This window comes from Cucurbita pepo, chromosome 18 (genome assembly GCF_057944985.1).
Source record: "Cucurbita pepo subsp. pepo isolate OVF chromosome 18, ASM5794498v1, whole genome shotgun sequence".
NCBI classification, from domain to species: Eukaryota; Viridiplantae; Streptophyta; class Magnoliopsida; order Cucurbitales; family Cucurbitaceae; genus Cucurbita; species Cucurbita pepo.
In genome coordinates, this window is record NC_141815.1 from 7,843,821 (window position 1) to 7,863,400 (window position 19,580).

Sequence of the window (19,580 nt, forward strand, 5' to 3'; positions counted from 1 at the left end):
GCTTTTGAATTTGGGACGTTATGGGCGTTTATACTTGAAAGTATCTATATAAAAAAGGAAAGATATTTGTTCAGAGACGGGTTATTTTCCAACTCGAGATAATTTCAAAGAAGTGATGAGGTACAAATAAAGGGTTCACGCCAACGTACCAATGACATTAACATGTTTTTTATATACTTTAAAAATGTACGATAGATACTAAAAAATAAATATAACGTAAACATTCGAGAAACAAAAATATTATCAAACGGACCTCGAGTTCATTCCCTCGATGCAACACGAAAGGTTAAAACAAGTCGATCAAAATCTCTATCAACCTGTGGCTTGTCAAGCTGCTTCCTCCCAGACAATCAAGCCAATTTTCCTGCTTGAGCAATTCATGTAAAAGTAATTATATAAGCAACTCCGAGTTTCATAGGTGGAAAGCATTGATTACCTTAAACAGTTTCTCTTCCGGGCTTCCTCTTAAGATTTTAAAACACGTGTACTAAGTAGAGACTTTGATACCATTTGTAATAACCCAAGCTCACCGCTAACAAATATTGTCCTCTTTGGACTCTCCGTTCAAGGGCTTACTCTCAAGGTTTTAAATGGTACCAGAGCGAGTCACTAGATGGTGCGAGACACTGGTCAGAGTTGTGTAGATCCTCTCCGTAGTAGACATGTTTTAAATTTTGAGAGGAAACCCGAAAGGAAAAGTTTAAAGAGAACAATATGTACTAGCGGTGGGCTTGAGCTATTACGAATATACTCAACAGAACGGGAACATAGATGGGACTTTTCCACGATATAGCCTATCTCATGAGATGCTCATATAAGGCAAGCAACAGAACTCTCCCCAGAAGAGTGCTGATAGAAGTAGAACTGAATATATTCTTCCATTCCTATAGATATATGGAAGGCTCCACACTGTAGGTCATCTCCGTCAATGTCAAAGCAATCCACCGTTGAACCACACTCACTCCAATCAGTCCACCATGCTTTAGTAGCACCATGAGCACATCCCCGCCGAACTGCAAGTCTAATATAATAAAGTCACTTGAAAATTAAAAGAATACATCACCAAAGCAATTTTATCTGTCATACATCTCCAAACAGTTGATGTCAACCAGAGGTAAGCGCAGCCATGTATACGATATTTTTAGGAAACTTTACACGATTAATCATAAACAAAAGTAACCGAAGTCATATATTGGAGCCAAAACTCCCTGGAGATCTATTTTCTACCACTTTGAATATTGAAATACTTCAATCAACTATTGGAATTTTGGAATTTTATTTTGACCGAGGAAAATCTAATACTACATCATTGTCAAGCCCACCGCTAGTAGATATTGTCCTTTTTGAGCTTTCCTTTCTGGGCTTCCCCTCAAAGTTTTAAAACATGTCTACTAAAGAAAGGTTTCCACACCCTTATAAGGAATGCTTCGTTCCCCTCTCCAATCGATGTGGGATCCCACAATCCACCCCCCTTCGGGCCCCATCATCCTCGCTGGCACACCGCCCGGTGTCTGGCTCTGATACCATTTGTAACAGCCCAAGCTCACCGTTTGCTGATATTGTCCTCTTTGGACTTTCTCTTTTGGACTTCCCCTTGAAGTTTTAAAACGCGTCTACTAAGGAGTGGTTTCCACACCCTTATAAGGAATGTTTCATTTCCCTCTCCAACAGACATGGGATCTTACAATAATTGAGCATCATCCCGGGAAAAGAGTCACTTAGTTACATCCTTGGGATCTTTATCCTTATTTTCCTCAATGTTTTTATCATCCCTGGCATGAAAACTACAAATCTATTCCTTTATTTCTTTCCTGAACTCGATGTTTACATGCTGAGATGGAAGGAGGGGAAAAGTGAAAAGGACGAGAAAGAGAGAGATTCTGCTTCCTTCTATTTTTATTTCAACTAGCCATGTGAGACTAACAGAAAACTGATGTACATACATGACAATAAGGGAAATCAGTATTAAAATGGGAAATGACTTACTTGAAAAAGAAACCTGGGAGGTGAACCTTGAGAACAAGGAATAGCAAGAAGAAATAACTCGCTTAGAACAGGAATTATCTCTGGCCGTTACTGCAATTTTCGACTGCTATCTTAAGCTCTGGATAAGATTTCTCGAGTCTCATTAACAATTCACGGCATGTCATTTGGTTTCCATCCGACGTTGGATGGGAAAATTTTTGCAGAGACTCCAAGATATCAGGAAGATCTGAACTCTGGCAAAGGCATGTTAAGATGGTGCAAGTTAATTCTTGGTCAAGAATGACACCCTTTTCTGCCATTTGGTGGAGCACGTCAATAATTTCCTTAGTTTCACCATTCAAACTAAATCCCTTTAGTAAGGAGTCATATACGAACGCGTCCGGAGTCAAACCACAAGCAATCATTTTCTCAAAAACAATCTTAGCTTCACACATCTGACCAATTTTCGATAATCGGTTGATTAACGTTGAAAACGTCAAAGCATCTGGAGCTAAACCTTTTCCAATCATGTCCATTAGTCGTTCTTTGGAATACGACAAATCCCCGGCTTTTAGAGACCCATTGATTATGGTATTGAATGTAATAATATCCGGTTCTAGATTTACATTACTCATCTCTTGAAACAAACTCTTAGCTTGGCCTAAACTCCCTTCCTTGCACATGGATGAAATCAATGTATTGTAATCAATCACGGTTGGACTAGGCCCGTGTGTACTCATTCTCCCGAACAGTCCTTTAGCCATGCTAGTCATACCCAAGCCACAAAGTCCCTTAATCATTATGCTGTAGGTAATTGAATTCGGAACAAACCCCGAGTTTATTACACACTTCCACGTTTCCATAGCCTTGTCGATCATTCCCGCTTCGAGATAACCTCCGATTAAAAAATTGAAAGTCATCAAGTTCCCAGCTATTCCATGTTCACTCATTGTATTATAGACCTCCATGGCCTCCTCAACACGACCTTCATTACAGAGCCCTTGAATCAGCATATTAAACGTCACAACATTAGGGCTAACAAAGCGTTTATCCTTCAATGTCAAATTAAAAAGTTTAATTCCTTCATCAACCTTCCCATCCTTGCAAAGTCCTAGGAGCAAAGTATTATAAGTAACAATATCAGGCTTCTTCCCCTTCTCTATCATCATATCCAAGATTTTACAAGACTCCTCTATTAGTCCCCCTTTGCACAAACCATCTATCAAAACATTATAAGTGATAGTATTAGGTTCTTCACCTTTCTCGAGCATCAGATTTAATATGTTCAACGCTTGCTTAGCTCTCCCGTTTTTGCAAAGCCCGTCAATCAAGCATGTATAAGTGACAACATCGGGACAAATATCACGGTCCGTCATATGATTCAACATTGCTTTTGCTTCTTCCCATTGCCCTTCCTTACATAAACCATGCATCAAACAACTATATGTAACTACATTAGGACAAATTCCCATCTCTAGCATCTCATTGAAGAGTTCTTTTCCCCTAGAGAAATTCCCATTGTTAGAAAAACCACTTATAACAGCACTATACATAACAACATCCCCCTGCAATCCCTTCTTCTTCATTCTATCCAATATACCCTCAGCTATGTCTAATCTTCCACCCTTACAAAGCCCATCCACCATGGTTGTATATGTCACCATATTTGGCTGGCATATCGCCTCCATTTCTTCGAGAAATCGAAGCGCTTCTTCGAATTTCTCAGTCTTGCAGAGTCCATTCACGAGTACATTATAACTAATCACATCTGGTAATACACTAAACCTTTTCATTTCATGAAACAACTCCGTTGCTCTCTTCACATCACCAATTCGACACAATCCCGTCAGCATAACATTGAAAACAAATGTACTAACTATATAACCCTGCTTGATAATCAATCCCACAACCCCAAAGGCAAATTTCACCCCACGAGTATAAACAAAGCATTCGATTAAACAACAAAGTGATCTGAAACCTACGAACACATTTGCAAAACTCATCTTACCATAAACAGATAAAGCCATTTCGTAATTCCTCGTCCTCGTGAGAGCAGCCATGAGTGAGTTGCAGGTTAATCCAGAAGGAAGAGAATTAGAAGCGATGGCACTGTTAAAGACAGAAAACGCCTCGTTGGCGTTTCGTGGAGTCAGATTTTTGCAGAGGGAAACTAAGTGGGAATCGATATCGGAAACGGAATTTGGCAAAGGGATCGAAGAAAATGGCTGAATGTAGTGGATGCGAAGAACTCGAACAGGGCAGCGTTTGAGGAGATGAGCTTGAGCATTCATGATTCTTTGAACGAAATCCAATTCGTTTCGAAATGATATCTTCAGTGTTCATGAATCATGATGAACCCAAACGGAAAAGCTGCGCCAAGAATTAACAAAATTTAAACTTTGATCAAATGTGTAATGCCCTTGACCTATTTTCAGTTTCTCCATATCACTCTGCTTTTTCCTCAATTTACAAATTCTTAAAGGATTTAATAATTTTTTAAAACTTTTAATAATGGAATGTCTAGACACCCCAAATCCACGGTAGCAAACATTGTCATCTTTAGGTTTTCCCTCAGAGCAACGTGTTTGCTAGGGGAAGGTTTTCACACTCTTTGTAAAGGGTGATTTGTTCTCCTCCCCAACCAATGTGGGACATCACAATCTACCCCCTTCGGGATCCAGCATTCTCGCTGGCACTCATTCCTTTCTCCAATCGATGTGGGGCGACCACCAAACTCACCCTCCTTTGGGGCCCAACGTCCTTACTAGCACACCGCCTCGTGTCTACCCCCTTCAGGGAATAGCGAGGAGGCTGGCACATCGTCCGGTGTCTGACTCTGATACCATTTGTAACGCCCAAGATCCACCGCTAGCATATATTATCCTCTTTAAGCTTTTCTTTTCGGGGTTTCCCTTAAGGCTTTAAAACGCGTCTACTAGGGAAAGGTTTCCACACCCTTTATAAAATGGCTCGAAACCTTCCCCTAGCATACGCATTTTAAAGCCTTAAGAAAAAGCCCAAATAAGACAATATCTACTAGCAGTGGATCTGGGTCATTACAGAATGAACATACACTTAGTAATCAAATGACGTGAATGTGTTTTAAGTTTTAAACTTATGGATATTTTTGAAATATAGTTGTGGTGTTTTTGAGTCAAGAATATTTTCTTAAATTTTAAGTTTATTAATGAAAAAAATATTTTTTTTTTATTTTTTCAATAGTTTAAAGGTATAATAAATTTGGTAAAAATTTAAATATATTTTTGAATCACCTTTAAAAGTTTAAATATATGTTTAAATAAATTATTGGTCATTTAGATAAAAAAAAATTAACAATAATAGTATTTTAAAAAATTTTAAGATAATTTAAAAGTATAATTGAAATTTTTAAAAAGTTCAAAAATAAATTTGAAGAGAATATTTTTATTAATTTAGTTATGTTGGTAAAAAAATATACAAATTTCTCAAAAAGTTTAAATAATATTCTTAAATTTATTAAATAAAAAATACCCCTTAATTTTAAATAAATACGGTTAATACCTTGTTTTATTTAAAAATGTCATTTTAACTTTTAAAGTATTTTTTAAAAAATACTCTTTAATTTTTTAAAAGTTTAATTAATAATTGTTTAAAAAAATTTAAAACTAAAAATTACTTTAAAATAACTTAAAAAAAATATACATTTAAAAATATATTTACTATTAATATTAAAAAATATTATTAAAACGTTAGTAGAAAAATTATGAAGGTTGATAGAGAGTTTTCGTCTATATATTTCTTTTATAAAGATATGTTAATACTATTTTTAAAATTTTATGAATATTTTTTAAACATAATATTAAATATAAATAAAATTTTATTTTTATTTGATAAAAAAATAAAGTTAGGGTTATTTTTATTAATTTAGTTTTTTTAATAGAAAAAATGAGATTTTTTTTTTTCTCTCAATTTATTGCGGTGATATTATGGTCCAATCGGCCCAAAATTTTGGCCCAGTAGATATCCGTCGGTCTTGCCGAACCGATTCACCTTCAACGAACTGGACCGTTTTTCCCTTGTTTTGCAAATTTACAGATCATTTCTCCAGATTTACACAGAACAAACGATGTCGAATTTTCTATACCCGAAGTGCTGAAGCTCCCCGGAATCTGCACCATTTGTTTGATCTCCAAATCACTCGCTGAATTTGTGTAATAGCTTTGCGTTTCCAGTATTGGAAAGTGATTGCAGTCTTGAACTCGTTCAGCGGTCGTCTCCGAGTTGCGCATTCCCAAACATGGAGTCTCCGAAAGGTGGATCCGAGAGGGACAAACCGCCGAACTCCTCATCGTCAGCTTCCCCCGTCTCCGTCGTTTCTAGTTTCTGGCAAGGTAATAGTTTAATTGTAAATCGGACTATCTTTCAATTCGATGCGTTTATTGGTCGGTTTGGATTTTATTATTAATTAGCTCAAGATGATCATGTAGTCTATGAAATGTTCTGATTCATAGCTTCGTAATTCATTTTTAACTGCAAATCTTCTGCTGGATTTCTACGCGTTAGTTTCCAATTTGGGCTCTGCTTGTAGAGGCCATTTTTATACTGAGAAGACTAGTATTTTTATACTGATCGGTTCTTGTTGACGGCTCACGTTTCCATTGGGGAAAGGTATGTCGCATTGTGAAGCGTTGAGTTAAATAGTGCTCACGAATACGCGAAGACATTTTGTATTTTTGGATATGAAGTTCCGGTAGTACTATCAGTTGTTGTTTAATTTGAAACTGCAAGGAAAATTTACCCTCTGCTAACACAATATGGTCATTTATTTCCTATTTACAGAGTTTGATTTAGAGAAGGAGAAAAGTGCATTGGATGAGCAAGGACTTAGGATAGCTGAAAATCAAGAAAATAGCCAGAAAAATCGTCGGAAGCTTGCAGAAAGTACAAGAGGTTGTTGCTCATGCCACCTTCTGTTTTTTTATAAGCTTTCCTCTGAAAAGGTCTCTGGTAAGGTTTTTCGTTTTTAAAATTATTGAACTGTGCATTCTCACAGATTTCAAGAAGGCTCAACCAGAGGAAAAATTGAACTTGTTTAGTTCTCTACTCAAAAGTTACCAAGAAGAAGTTGATAATCTCACGAAGAGGGCAAAATTTGGAGAGAATGCTTTTCTTAACATCTATCAGAAACTTTATGAGGCTCCAGATCCTTATCCTGCTCTTGCTTCAATTGGTGTAAGTGCCGAAAGCTTTTGTATGGGTGTTGCATTTGAGCAGCATCAATGATTGAACTTGTGAACAAGTTTTTTTTCCCATTCTACTTTAAATCTACTTAATAGTATGGAGTCTCGCTTAGAATATTACTGTTGTTCAATCAGATGTGAGCCTTTAGATTTGGTTATGACTTTTGGTAGACTATGAACGATCTTATGACAAATGAACAAAAGGAAGAAATGTTCAAGTACTAATGTTGATAACGTGGAATATCTGAGTGTCTCCATGTTCCATATTCCATATGTAAATATATACCGATCTCATGAATGATCATGTGTAGTCTGAATTCACTCTCTTCTCTCCACTCAATGGGGGAAAAGGAAATGAAGAAACATAGCTATTTTGTATCAAAACCCGCTGCTTTATACTGTTTTTCATCTCTTAATGATTTTGCTGCATAATGTTCTCTTTGCAGGAACAAGATTTGAAGTTGTCTGAATTAGAATCTGAGAACAGGAAGATGAAAGTTGAGCTTGAGGAGTTTAGAACTGAAGCAACTCATTTAAAGAATCAGCAGGCCACTATTAGACGACTCGAAGAGCGCAATCGGCAATTGGAGCAACAGGTTACAATATCTTTGTATGTTGTGATGAATGATGATAATATACTAGTACCTTGACATTCTTCCATATAACTAAATGATATGTCAACACTATGGAACTGAAGAATTTCCTGCTAATTCCCAAACCATAACACCTTTAAATCCATTTAGATCAACCCTAACGTTTAGGTTAGACATGAATTGCTAATGTTTGATGCTTTGAGCTTGATGGAGGTCTTTTGGTTTATATCACCAATACTTCTAGTCATTTTTAGTAGAGCAATATCCTGGTAGTGAACCTCCTGCCTGGGATTCTTCATATTGGAATTAATGACATGGAATTAGCAGAACAACTAAGCCGGTTCATGCAGTCAAAAATATATTTTAAAAATTGAAGAGGACTAATACATTCAAGTGGTGAAAAAAATCTTGATTGTAGAAAATTAAAATTGTCCGAGAAGAGGTGGTGTTCAGTTGCCTCTATGTTGTTTTCCCATGAATTCTCCCTCTCACTTTCTTTGGGCGTTTGTTGTCTTCTTATTGATCACGAGTCTCTTGAGGGGGTGGCCGTTTTTTTTTTTTTTTTTTTTTTGGTTTTTGACCAAAGGGTTTATTTAGGAATGAGGGTTTTTTGGGTTTGAGAGCCTAACCTTTCAAAGGATTTCTCCTTTCGCGTGTTCTTTTACATTCTTTGTTCTCCTTCACCCATTGAGGGAGCCTCAATTTTTTCCTCTCTTTAGAAGGTTAAACTCTCTAAGATAGTGAAATTGTTTGTCTGACATGCTTGACACGGCAGGGTGAACACTTGGATCATATCCACCGCATTCTTCCTTGATTTTGCATTTAAAGTGGCGTGTTCTTTGTGGATAGCTAGAGTAGGATCTTGATCATCTTGTGGGTGGAGGGTGCTAGTTTTCTTACTCCCTCTGGCAACTTTTACATTGTGGAATGAGGAGATCCTTAGAGCTCTCATTTTAAGGACAAAGGGAGTCTTTGTGTGGGTTTTTCTCGAGAGCAATTGTAAGATTTTTAGAGGGGTTGAGAGGTCTTTGGAGGAGGTATGTGAGGTGTGAGGCTTAATGCATCTTTATGGGTATCCATTAATTGCTTTTTTTTTTTTTTTTCTTTTTTATAATTGAGGACTCCTTTTGTGGACTTGTTTTTGTATGTCATTGTACATTCTTTCATTTTTCTCCACGGAAGCTTGGTTTCTTACCAAAAAGTTCTATTTAATCACTTTTGTTGTGTTGTTATTTTTTAACTATTCTAAATAATGTTTGGACGTGTTTTTCCTATTAGATTCCAATTTGAATGAAAAAGTTATGTAGTTAGTCATTACCCTCTTCCTCGTTTCATCTGCTAATCTTCGTTTAATTGTCCAGATGGAGGAGAAAATAAAGGAAATTGTGGAAATCAAGCAACGCAGTTTGGCAGAAGAAAACCAGAAGGCATTAGATGCAATAAAAGAAAGGTACCGTCTCTTTTAGGGCAATGGGTTCATTCAGATTTACATATGGGGTATTTAGAATGTAAATGCCAATATCAATACTTGATAAGCCTGCAGGGATATGAAACATAAATATGTATGTGTGTGTGTGTGTGTATATATATAGACACACACACATACACGTATGTAATCGATACTTTATATGATGAAAGATATTGATAAATTTTTTTGTAATTCAAATTAAAATGTTCTTTAATCTATTGAAGGAGAAAGTTTCTATGATTGTTCTTGTTGATTAAATTTTGTATCTGTTGTCTCTTATAAAAAAAAAAAAAGAAAAAAAAAATTTGTATCTGAACCAATATCCAACTAAACTTTCTTCAATGTTGATATTGATGTTGAAAATTGAAGCGAAGAATATTACCAAGGATAGATTGTGAATATTATGGATACTTTCATCTTTTATGGGTTATGTAGGGAAACATAATCACAAGTTGCATTTCTTTTGTTGATGTTAGTGCCTTGTTCTTGTTCGTTGATGGTAAACTTTTTTTTAGCTTAACTTGTATCCAACTGTGATTATTATTATTTTTATTTAAATGTTCAGGGAGAGGTTGTTGCAAGATCAACTAAGACGAGAACAAGAAAGTGTTTCAAACATGAAAAAGCTACATGAGCGTGCCCAGAGTCAATTGTTTGAACTTCGTGCTCAATCAGGTTAACTTGCCTATTTCTAGTATGTAGTTTAGATTGCTAACCAAAAAACACGAACAATTTCTTAAATAGAGTTCTTATCTATGTTTACTTTTCTTCATCTCTGTTTTGTAATATTAAATCTTTGTTACATCAATTTATTATGTCTTATTTATTCTATGTCTTACGGTGCTGAAGTTGTACTTAAGCTCTAGAAAGCTATTGCACTAGGCGTGCATCAACTCTAGATGTTGCTTATTACTCGATTGATATTTTTAGACGAAGAGAGGGCTGCAAAACAATCAGAGGTCACCCTTCTGATGGATGAAGTTGAGAGGGCTCAGACACGGCTTCTTAGTCTTGAACGGGAAAAGGTTTTCTTTCACTACATTCTCCCTCTAAAGGATTCATTATCAGTAATTCTATTGGAGAAAAATGTTCTCTTATTAGTTATCAACGTATCAACAAGTCTTTCCATTGGAGTCCGCATTTCTCATAAAACAAGAAGGACAAAAAAAAGAACTTAAAGTTTTAGTAACTTGATTTCACATTAGTGTATGAAGGAACTATGTATAAAAATATGCCTGAATTCCTGCAAGGATTTGCACATGGATGATTTTTTTTTTCTTGTTCTCTCTCTTTTGTGATGGTGGTGGGGATACACAGCATGTACAGATTAAGGTTCATGATTGAACCATCAAACAACCTGCTGTCAACTGCACAGACTAATATATATCTCCTACTTGCTGATTTGTTTTTTTTTTTTTTTTTTTTTTGGGGGGGGGACTATGTGAGAGGATGGATGTGGGAGGAGAGTTATCATGAGGGTTCAATTCATACTGATTGTTGATATTTAGGTGTCACATGCTGCCTATGTTTTTTATACTCTTTTCTCGTATGGAATATCCAGGGACTTCTGCGCTCCCAGTTACAGTCAGCAAATGATGACACTGACAATAAGAAAAGGTGAGATGCTACTTCCATATCATCTTCACATTAGTATGTTGATGAATGGCCTTTCTTGTTTTAATATTTTTTTGACACACAGGAACCACTTTGTGTAATCAATCTTCTGTTTTGATATTCAATATCGGGATTTGGATTAAATTAGTTTACTTTCCCTTGTTGAATCCAAATCCTCCAAAATCTGTCGGAGCTGCTTTTTGCCAGCTTTTTTGTAATAGTATTTTCATCCTACTTAGTAAGTATGGCCATTAATCCAAATCCTCAAATGAAACCAAATATATATATATATATATATACTTGTATGGTAATTAATGAATATTTTTCTTTAATTTTTAATATTATAGGAGGGTATAAATGCAGTGCATCAAGGTCGAATGTTTTGACATCTCTGCAGTAATTGTAATGATAGTTAGAAGTGGATTGTATCTTTTCAGTGATTCACTGTTCTTTCATTCATAGGTCCAATTCTTTCTTTTTTTTTTTCTTTTTTTTTTTTTGTAAAATTGAGGCTCCAGATTATCACTTGGAAGAGAAAATTATTCAAAGTCTTTAGATGAGCTTTTACTATTACGCATATAGGAAATGAAAATGGCTAGAATAAAAGGAAGTATAGTGAGATGAGAGATCAACTTGTACAGAGTCAAAGCTTACCTGAGAGTACTCCACTTCGCATTGGTAAAAAGAACATTACAATTGTAAAAGACCTTATTTCGATACACCAAGAAGAGCTGAGAAGTATGGTAAAATCTTAAGCTTCCTCGGAGCCTCTGCAATTATTTCAAAGATCCTGTGAGTTCTCTCTATCCAAAAGAGCCAAAGAAGTGACTGCTAATTTTAGCAATTAGATTTGAAGGGGTGATGGCACCCAACCTTTGCATTAAAAACTGCTTGATCAACTCGCTTGAGACTAAACAAATAAAGCATTCTATTCCCTATAGCACTAAAGGAGCCATAAGTCAAGGAATGCTTCTGAAATTCAATGCTTTTGATGCACGGATGACACTATTTTAAGTTTTTTGTAAAGATTTTCTTGGCCTCTTTTTGGCGTATCTTTTATGGTAAAACTTATCTTTAGTGCCTACTGTATAAACAGATGCAGAAAAGAATGATGTGCTTTCCCTTTCTGCTAATACATTTTTTAAGGGAAATATGGTGCTGATCCAATTTAATAATATCTATGCTTTGATGAAGGCAGTATTTCTTAGTCTGAAAAGTTACTCTCCTCTCTGATTCATGTTGACTGGATAATATCCTGTGATCTCTTCTGGCATGAGATTATTTGGAATACTCTTGTACATGTATTCTTTGTTTCGTACATCGTTTCTTTTCTTTCCAAGATGCATGTTGACCAAATATAATGTATTAGAGATCGTGTAAACAGTCTGTCTGATTGTTGGACTGGTTATGATTTTCCTAAAAAGAACAGTCATTCCTTGGTTTTCATGTTTCCTTATGCAATGAAGTGTATATATTATCTTATTATCTTTCTCAAGTTTATGTGATATATTCTGCTGATAGGTTCTTATTCTTTCCCTGCAGTGATAATGTAGATTTAAATAGCGTCCTCGAAAATTCTTTGAGTGCCAAAGAAAAGATTATCTCAGAATTAAACATGGAACTTCACAAAATTGAGACGACTTTATCAAGTGAGCGAGAACAACATCTTATTGAGATCAAGAATCTGAATGCGTCAATAAATGAAAAGGTAACCACCAATCTCAGTTCTACATCGAAAATAGGCAGTTAAACTCTGATGGCTTAAGATGAGACATTCTCTTTTCCTTCATTCAAAGCAAAGGTGCTTACTTAAAATTGTCATCAGAACTATGTTATCAATTACCAGGTCTGATGCACTAATTTACTTTGAATGTGCCAATCTAAATCAATTAGCATCACTCTTACAAGTTTAAGTTCATTTTCATTGCATTTGGAAGTAACTGGTACATATTTGTATTGTTTGTAACATCTGTTCTTAATCAACAAGATGCCTACTGTTTGATGTTGAATTTTGTTTGACTACTTTCTACCTTTTATGATAAACCAGGAAGCTGCTATTGATGAGATGAAGAGAGAGCTTCAAGCAAGACCAACTGAAAAAATGGTTGATGATCTGCGTAAAAAAGTGAAGATTTTGCAAGTAATTAATCTACCTTTGTTATGAAAGAAATTTTTTCTACTTTTTACTCACTCGAAATTCTGAAGTTGCTAGTGAAGTATAATATATCATTATATACACATTTATTCACTATGTACACACATATATAAGTGTGACCCCAACGTGTTTGTGTTACTTTTTTCGAAATTTACGTATCGTATTCGTGTTGTGTCCATCAAAGAGTTGAACAATGAAAATAGATGATGAGTGCCTAATCGAATTGATCAGACCGTGTTTGTGTTTCTTAGCATGTGACATGTAGTTTAGGTATGAATGATATTTTGATTAGGTAGTGTAGTGAGGGTCCTCTGCATTTTGATTCTTTGGCCCCTCAAAGACTTGTTCATTACGCAGTTAAAGTGATTGTTTGGATGGCTGTTTGTCCAGCTCTACGATTTATTCAACTATTGTTTTGTGAATTATGTACTATAGTTTTTGAACGATTTGTTCTCCCTCTCTCTCTATGGAAGACTTCACAATTAATCTTTCTCCCTCTCGTTGTGATGACTTTGATGCTGAATCTCAAGTTAGCCTAAGCAATGTGGAATTTCTTGTGCAACCAATGGTTAATCACTTTGAAGATATGGAGATTGAAGACTCCCTTTCTGATGCTTTTGGGTTTCTATTTCAGGAAAACGACAAGGAGATTCTCCCTCCTCCCTCTTTAGTGCCTAGCAAATTTGCATCTCTTATTGGAGCTTGTGGTCTTGAATTATGAGAATTTGTTCTTCAACTTCTTAAAAATTAGTTTTTTTATCAAGTTTTTAGAGATCTTTGTTTTTTGCAACCAAAGTCTTCCTCTGATTAATTTTCTTGGCATTGTACATGAATAATGTATTCCTTCATCTGTGATTTACTTGACTTGCATGCTCAGGCTGTAGGTTATAATTCAATTGAGGCTGAAGATTGGGAAGTTGCCACCAGTGGGGAAGAGATGAGCAAAATGGAATCTCTTCTTCTTGATAAGAACCGAAAAATGGAACATGAACTTACACAGTTTAAGGTATGATGCCTATGCTTCATGGCTATTATAATTCTGTTATCTCTTTTGCATGCTTAAATGAACGTGGACGTATGACGTTACCTATATGTTGGCAGGACCATACTTGAAAGATGGTGCTGTATTTTTGTTTTGTCAGTGGGTGGAAGGAAATGATTTCTCTCATAATTTTTTTTCATGTGATTCTTATGGCATCTTCAGGTTAAACTTTCAGAAAAATCATCTTTGCTGGATACAGCCGAAAGCAAGATTGCTGAACTCACAGAAAAGGTTGCTGAACAACAGAAGTTGATTCAGAAGTTGGAAGAAGACATACTAAAGGTTTGGATCTTTAGCCAGCAGAAATTCCTTTTATGGTTCATTTTATATTTTTTGATACATTCTGGTTTTCAAATGATTCATGTGGAAGCATCGACTGAGCAGTGGTCTTCTTTTCAAAACAATAAATAATCCCTTGTTTAATTTTTTTTCTTACCTCGAAAGAGAGTGTTCTTTCTTTGGTTCAAGAAAGTTGAATTTGATTTATCTGGAATAAATTCAAGTTTGTCAAATGTTTAAATGCTTATTTACACATACTGTTGGCATTCAGTTCATGTATTGCTTTGAAATTTGAAAATCTTTCAGAGCTATGATTGTCAACTTTTAGTGTTGTTTCTTTTAAACCAGGGGTATAACTCCAAGGACCAAAAGGGCAATTTATTTGATGACTGGGATCTTTCAGAGCCAAGGGGCGAACTTTCTGAGGTATTCTCTCTGTCTATCTTCAGCCTCTTGCGGTTGTTTGTTATTCCCCCAATAATGTAACTAGTGCTCTTATTTACTTTTTTTTACAAGTTGCAATAATGACCTTGACTTTTGGAGACAGCAAAACGATCTTTAGCAAAACTGGCTTTTTTTCTTATAAAAAATAAAGAATAAGAAACCAGATCCGATTCGCAACATGTTTTTGGTTTTTCTTTCTCAAGAAAAAGGAGGAAAGAAAAAAAGAAGCCAGAAATGAAAAATGAAAAACAAGCACAAAGCAAACAAAAATGGAAAAATGAAAAACAAGAACGAAATTGTTATTAAACAGGGCTGAAGCTTCCCAGATGTTTTCAAAATTGAAGGCGTAGATGAATCTCAGTCCTCTTCTTTGTCCTTAATGCTTAAGAGCCTAGTTACCGTTGGAGGATGGCTAAAACTTACTCCTTAACCCTCATGTACGCATTCTCTGCGGCGAAGCAAGTAAAGACCTTGATCACATTTTTACTCGTTGCATTGAAGATCATTATTGTCCTAGTAAAGCAGTTTGCACTGTTGTTGATAACTAAATTCCACTTATTACTTTTCCATGTAAGAAGTCTATCCCCGAAAAACACCTTATTTTGAGCTTTATAGAACTCTGACATCTAGGTTAGTGTTAGGCCAACAGAGAAGAAAGAAGAAAAGTGAAAACAAAAGAGTGCTTGATCTGGTATATTATATTACTCTGCACATCCATATTTTCTGTGTGTATTGACGAATTCATGATGCTGGAAATTATCGTTAATATCTTATCTTCATTATATTTTTCCATGTTATATAATTCTCTCTTCTTCAATTTGTAGTCCTAATATATGTGGTCACTTGTATGTCAGAATGTCGATCGAAAACATTTCCCCTTGGATCAAGATCAAAGCTCAATGCTAAAAGTAATTTGTAGTCAGAGGGACCGTTTTAGAGCTCGCTTGCGGGAGGCCGAAGAGGTGTGCTTCGTTCGTATTTATCCACATTGTATAATTTATTTTTTATTAGGATGAGGCCTTTCTTTTCTTTTGAGATGACAGATTCAACAGTATAATATTTTCTTCTGAAACATTAGGAAATAAGAGAATTGAAGGAGAAGATTGGACAACTTTCAGTTGAGCTAGAAAAGACAAAAGCTGATAACGTCAAATTGTATGGAAAGATTCGTTATGTGCAGGATTACAATCTTGAAAAAGTAGTGTCCAGGGGATCAAAGAAGGTACTCATGTTTATGTCATTGTTTAGAAAAGAGCATCATTCGCTCCTAACCCATCAACTTTTATTTGTTTGCTTCAATAACTTCAACTATCTATTTCAGCATCCAGCGGATCTCGAAAGTGGTTCTATGTCTGACGTTGAATCGAAGTATAAAAAAATATATGAGGACGATATAAATCCATTTGCTGCTTTCTCCAGAAAGGTTTTTTGCCCCTCAAATTCTTATTGTGTTGTTGAAATTTAGATAATATCTTAGTTCACTAGGTCATACGTACATTATATTTGGACAATTCTCTCCATCTCTCAAAAAAGAAAGTATAGAGAAACATACCGTTTCACTTTTTTAATTAGATCGAGCACACTATTGCCCAAAGACCAACAAATTTCCTACTTACATTCTTTCCCTCTTTGACCACGTGTATGAGTCAAGGAAAAACCAAGCCTGTTGTTAATTACTACCTTCTTTTTTTTTTTGCTTGTACGTTACAAATCACATAACCATCACACTGCATTTTCTTGATTTTGTTTATTTTAGGAAAAGGATCAGAGATACAAAGAGTTGGGCTTCAGGGACAGGATCACGCTCAGCAGTGGGCGATTTCTTCTGGGGAACAAGTATGACTCCACAGTCTCCCTTTGATTTTTATAATTCATTCACTTGCAAGGAGCTTAAATAGTTCTATATTATCTTCTTAGACCACTTTATCTTTCATGCTCTATAACTTGAACCCATGACACTTCCCTCTGAACCACAATTGCTTGAAGAGAGATATCAAGATTCTTAAATCACTATCCCCCAAGTCTGATCTTCTGAGTATTTGTTGGAGAATTTTAGAGTATGTTTGCCATCACTTTTTAAGCTATTTTGGATGGTTAAAAGTGTGTTTTTTTTTTTTTTTTTTAAAATCTAAACTATTTGGTAACAAATAAAACTTAACTTGGGAAGTTATCAAAAAGTGATGTATTGAATCACTGATCACCTTTTGATAGTTTGAAATTTGTAGAATTGTTGTCCAATGTGGTGCAACTCAACAAACTTAGTATTAAAATCATTTCAATCATTTTTGTGCATTATTATTCACTTATGAACATCTGTGTTCATACTTCTCCATCTACCACCATTTCTGGCTTCCAAACGCCATCATCAACTCCTTTTGCCTTGTTTCTTTTTATTTTCTTACACTTTTTGGTAGAAACATTTGATTTCTAAGTTCATTGCTTCTTTCAGGTATGCCCGAACTTTTGCATTTTTTTATACGATTGGGTTGCATGTTTTGGTATTTACATGTCTCTACAGGATGTCAGCACTGAGTCATCTAAGGTAACCCATCTTTCATTTCATCTTTTGGGCAGATTGATTTTTTTTTCTCCCTATTATGATTTTCTTATTTCAATCTTCCTTTTTCATTTTCTGCAGTAATGGGCCTGACGAATTTCTTGCTGGAGATAAACATGTAAACCTCCCACACGCACTTTAATCTCCTTGAATTTTGGTTTTATCAAGCTACTGATAAGGTCAGGGATACAAATACAAACCATCTTTTCATCACTGTATGTACATGAAGAATTCAAAAAGTAAAAAAAGGAAAAATCTTCTTTGATTACTGTATATTTAGGCCATTGAATGTTAATAGTGGCTTTTCTATTTCTGTCTGCTCGTTTTTAAGTGATTTTTATCTTTGTGGTACAGAGTTGTTCGTACAGTCTAATTTTATTTCAATTCAGCAAATTTTGGATTGGAAAGTTGCAGCCTTGTACTTTCAACTGGTTTGGATCCAATTACCTGCCTGTTTCCTTATCATATAATCCTTCAAAAAATGAAAGATGTATAATTTTTATATGATTTGATCGGTGCGAGTAGAGGTTGCATAATTAATTTACTCGAGGTTGCAAATGTCAGGCGATTTTCAACAATTGTACGAATCGTTACGATGCATACAAATTAATCCAACCACTCACGATTCGATAAAATTTTACCGTGTTTGGATTAATTTGTGTGCATTGCAAGTACAATTGTTGGAAATTGCCTAACATTTGCACCCTAGAGTAAATTATCATGGAATCATCTACTCGCAACAATCGAATCATATAAAAAATTTGAGGGATGGATCTCAAGGTCGTTTTGTAGCTCCTCCAAGCTTTATCATAACCGTACCGACTATATTTTCTCTTCATATAGTTAATAGCGTCGCTTGGATGATAGTGTATCCTATCATATATTGATAAGATGCATTCATGGATGATAAGATGCATTCATTTACAAGTTTACAAACGAACTGCATAATATCATTCTTCACAATGTCAATATAGCATTCAACCTGTCCTTGTACAAATTCATTCAAACGAGTAATAATTTGATTCAAGCCAATGAAAGCAGTGAGGTGCTGTATCCAGCAATCGGTGCAACAACCATCTTGTAGTCGTGGCAATATTTATTTCGTCTCACCTTCTATTTTTTTATCAAACAATATATATGTTGCACTTCCATACCGATTGAAAATAAAATGATTATGTTTGCAAAATTCAAAAGTAGGGTTAGCAACAACGGTTCATTACGAATAGATTAATTGGTGTACCTGTTTCGTGCATAGATACAAATCTTAAAAGATCGAGTAAATCAATAATGATGTAGGTTAGCGACAACAGTTCATTACGAGTAGATTAATTGGTGTACCTGTTTCGAGCGAGGAAATCAATAATGATCGTGACTTCGCATGCAAATCAGAAAATAGTGTATTTAAAATTTTAAATTGAAAAAAGAAATATTACATTTTTCATTGGAATAAGTATATTATTTTAATAAAATAAAATCCTAAACTTCGATGTGTGAATCCTTAGCTTAGTTTGTATTTTGTTTTTAAAACAAATTTCTCTCTAACATCAAAAAGTCGTTGTAGTATAGTGGTAAGTATTCCCGCCTGTCACGCGGGTGACCCGGGTTCGATCCCCGGCAACGGCGACGTCATTTTGTTTCTTTATATTTTCTTACTAATAATTTCATAATTCATTTTATATCAAAAAGTCGTTGTAGTATAGTGGTAAGTATTCCCGCCTGTCACGCGGGTGACCCGGGTTCGATCCCCGGCAACGGCGATTTCATTTATATATATTTACCTCCTTTCTTCTCACCAATTAAATAAATATCATTTTCTTTCTAAACCACAAACAAATACTGTTTTAATCCTTTATTATTTCAGCTTTAAGAATTAAAATAGAATTCTATAAATTTTGTTATTCACTATTTAACTTCTTTTAAATTTATATTTAATAAATCCTTTAATTTAATTAATATTTAATAAATTAATAAAATTTTAATTCTATATCAAATAAATTATTGAGAATAAGTCATTGAATTATTAAAAAAATTAAAAGACAAATTTAGTGGATATAAAAATTGAAAATTTAGTATTCCGTGTAAACTTGAATTTTATGTTTAATAGATTAATTAATTTTAACAAATATTTAGTTAATTACGGCCCGATTGAAATTTTATTGACTCGTTCGATATTATTGTAGTTTGCCCAACGTCATTATGGTTGGTCGTCGGGAGTAGTTGTAGTTGTCACCGACTCAAATTTTT

At 34.9% G+C, this 19,580-nt stretch overlaps 2 protein-coding genes across 4 annotated transcripts; one reads left to right on the forward strand and one right to left on the reverse strand.

Moving 5' to 3' along the window:
- Nucleotides 1-152: 152 nt before the first annotated feature.
- LOC111780689 (uncharacterized) lies at nt 153-4,401 on the reverse strand. Of its 3 annotated transcripts, XM_087119410.1 has the most exons (3): nt 1,987-4,400; nt 437-1,021; nt 153-364 (listed from the first exon to the last, which is right to left on the reverse strand). In XM_087119410.1, exon 1 carries the CDS (start codon nt 4,254-4,256, stop codon nt 2,061-2,063), a length of 2,196 nt encoding a protein of 731 aa, XP_086975536.1. In that variant the 5' UTR covers nt 4,257-4,400; the 3' UTR covers nt 153-364; nt 437-1,021; nt 1,987-2,060. The 3 variants fall into 3 exon arrangements, with proteins under 3 accessions (XP_086975536.1, XP_023516929.2, XP_023516928.2); XM_023661161.2 differs by having other exon boundaries at nt 153-1,013; nt 1,987-4,401; XM_023661160.2 differs by having other exon boundaries at nt 153-1,021.
- A 1,620-nt stretch (nt 4,402-6,021) lies between these two features.
- LOC111780214 (protein CASP) lies at nt 6,022-17,743 on the forward strand. Its single transcript, XM_023660547.2, has 19 exons — nt 6,022-6,335; nt 6,784-6,894; nt 6,998-7,176; nt 7,631-7,780; nt 9,139-9,227; nt 9,811-9,920; nt 10,176-10,270; nt 10,807-10,862; nt 12,402-12,567; nt 12,907-12,999; nt 13,892-14,020; nt 14,219-14,338; nt 14,684-14,761; nt 15,634-15,741; nt 15,858-16,001; nt 16,101-16,202; nt 16,536-16,615; nt 17,229-17,321; nt 17,418-17,743. The coding sequence occupies exons 1-19, from the start codon at nt 6,242-6,244 to the stop codon at nt 17,476-17,478; spliced, it is 2,058 nt and encodes a 685-aa protein (XP_023516315.2). The 5' UTR covers nt 6,022-6,241; the 3' UTR covers nt 17,479-17,743.
- Nucleotides 17,744-19,580: the final 1,837 nt, after the last annotated feature.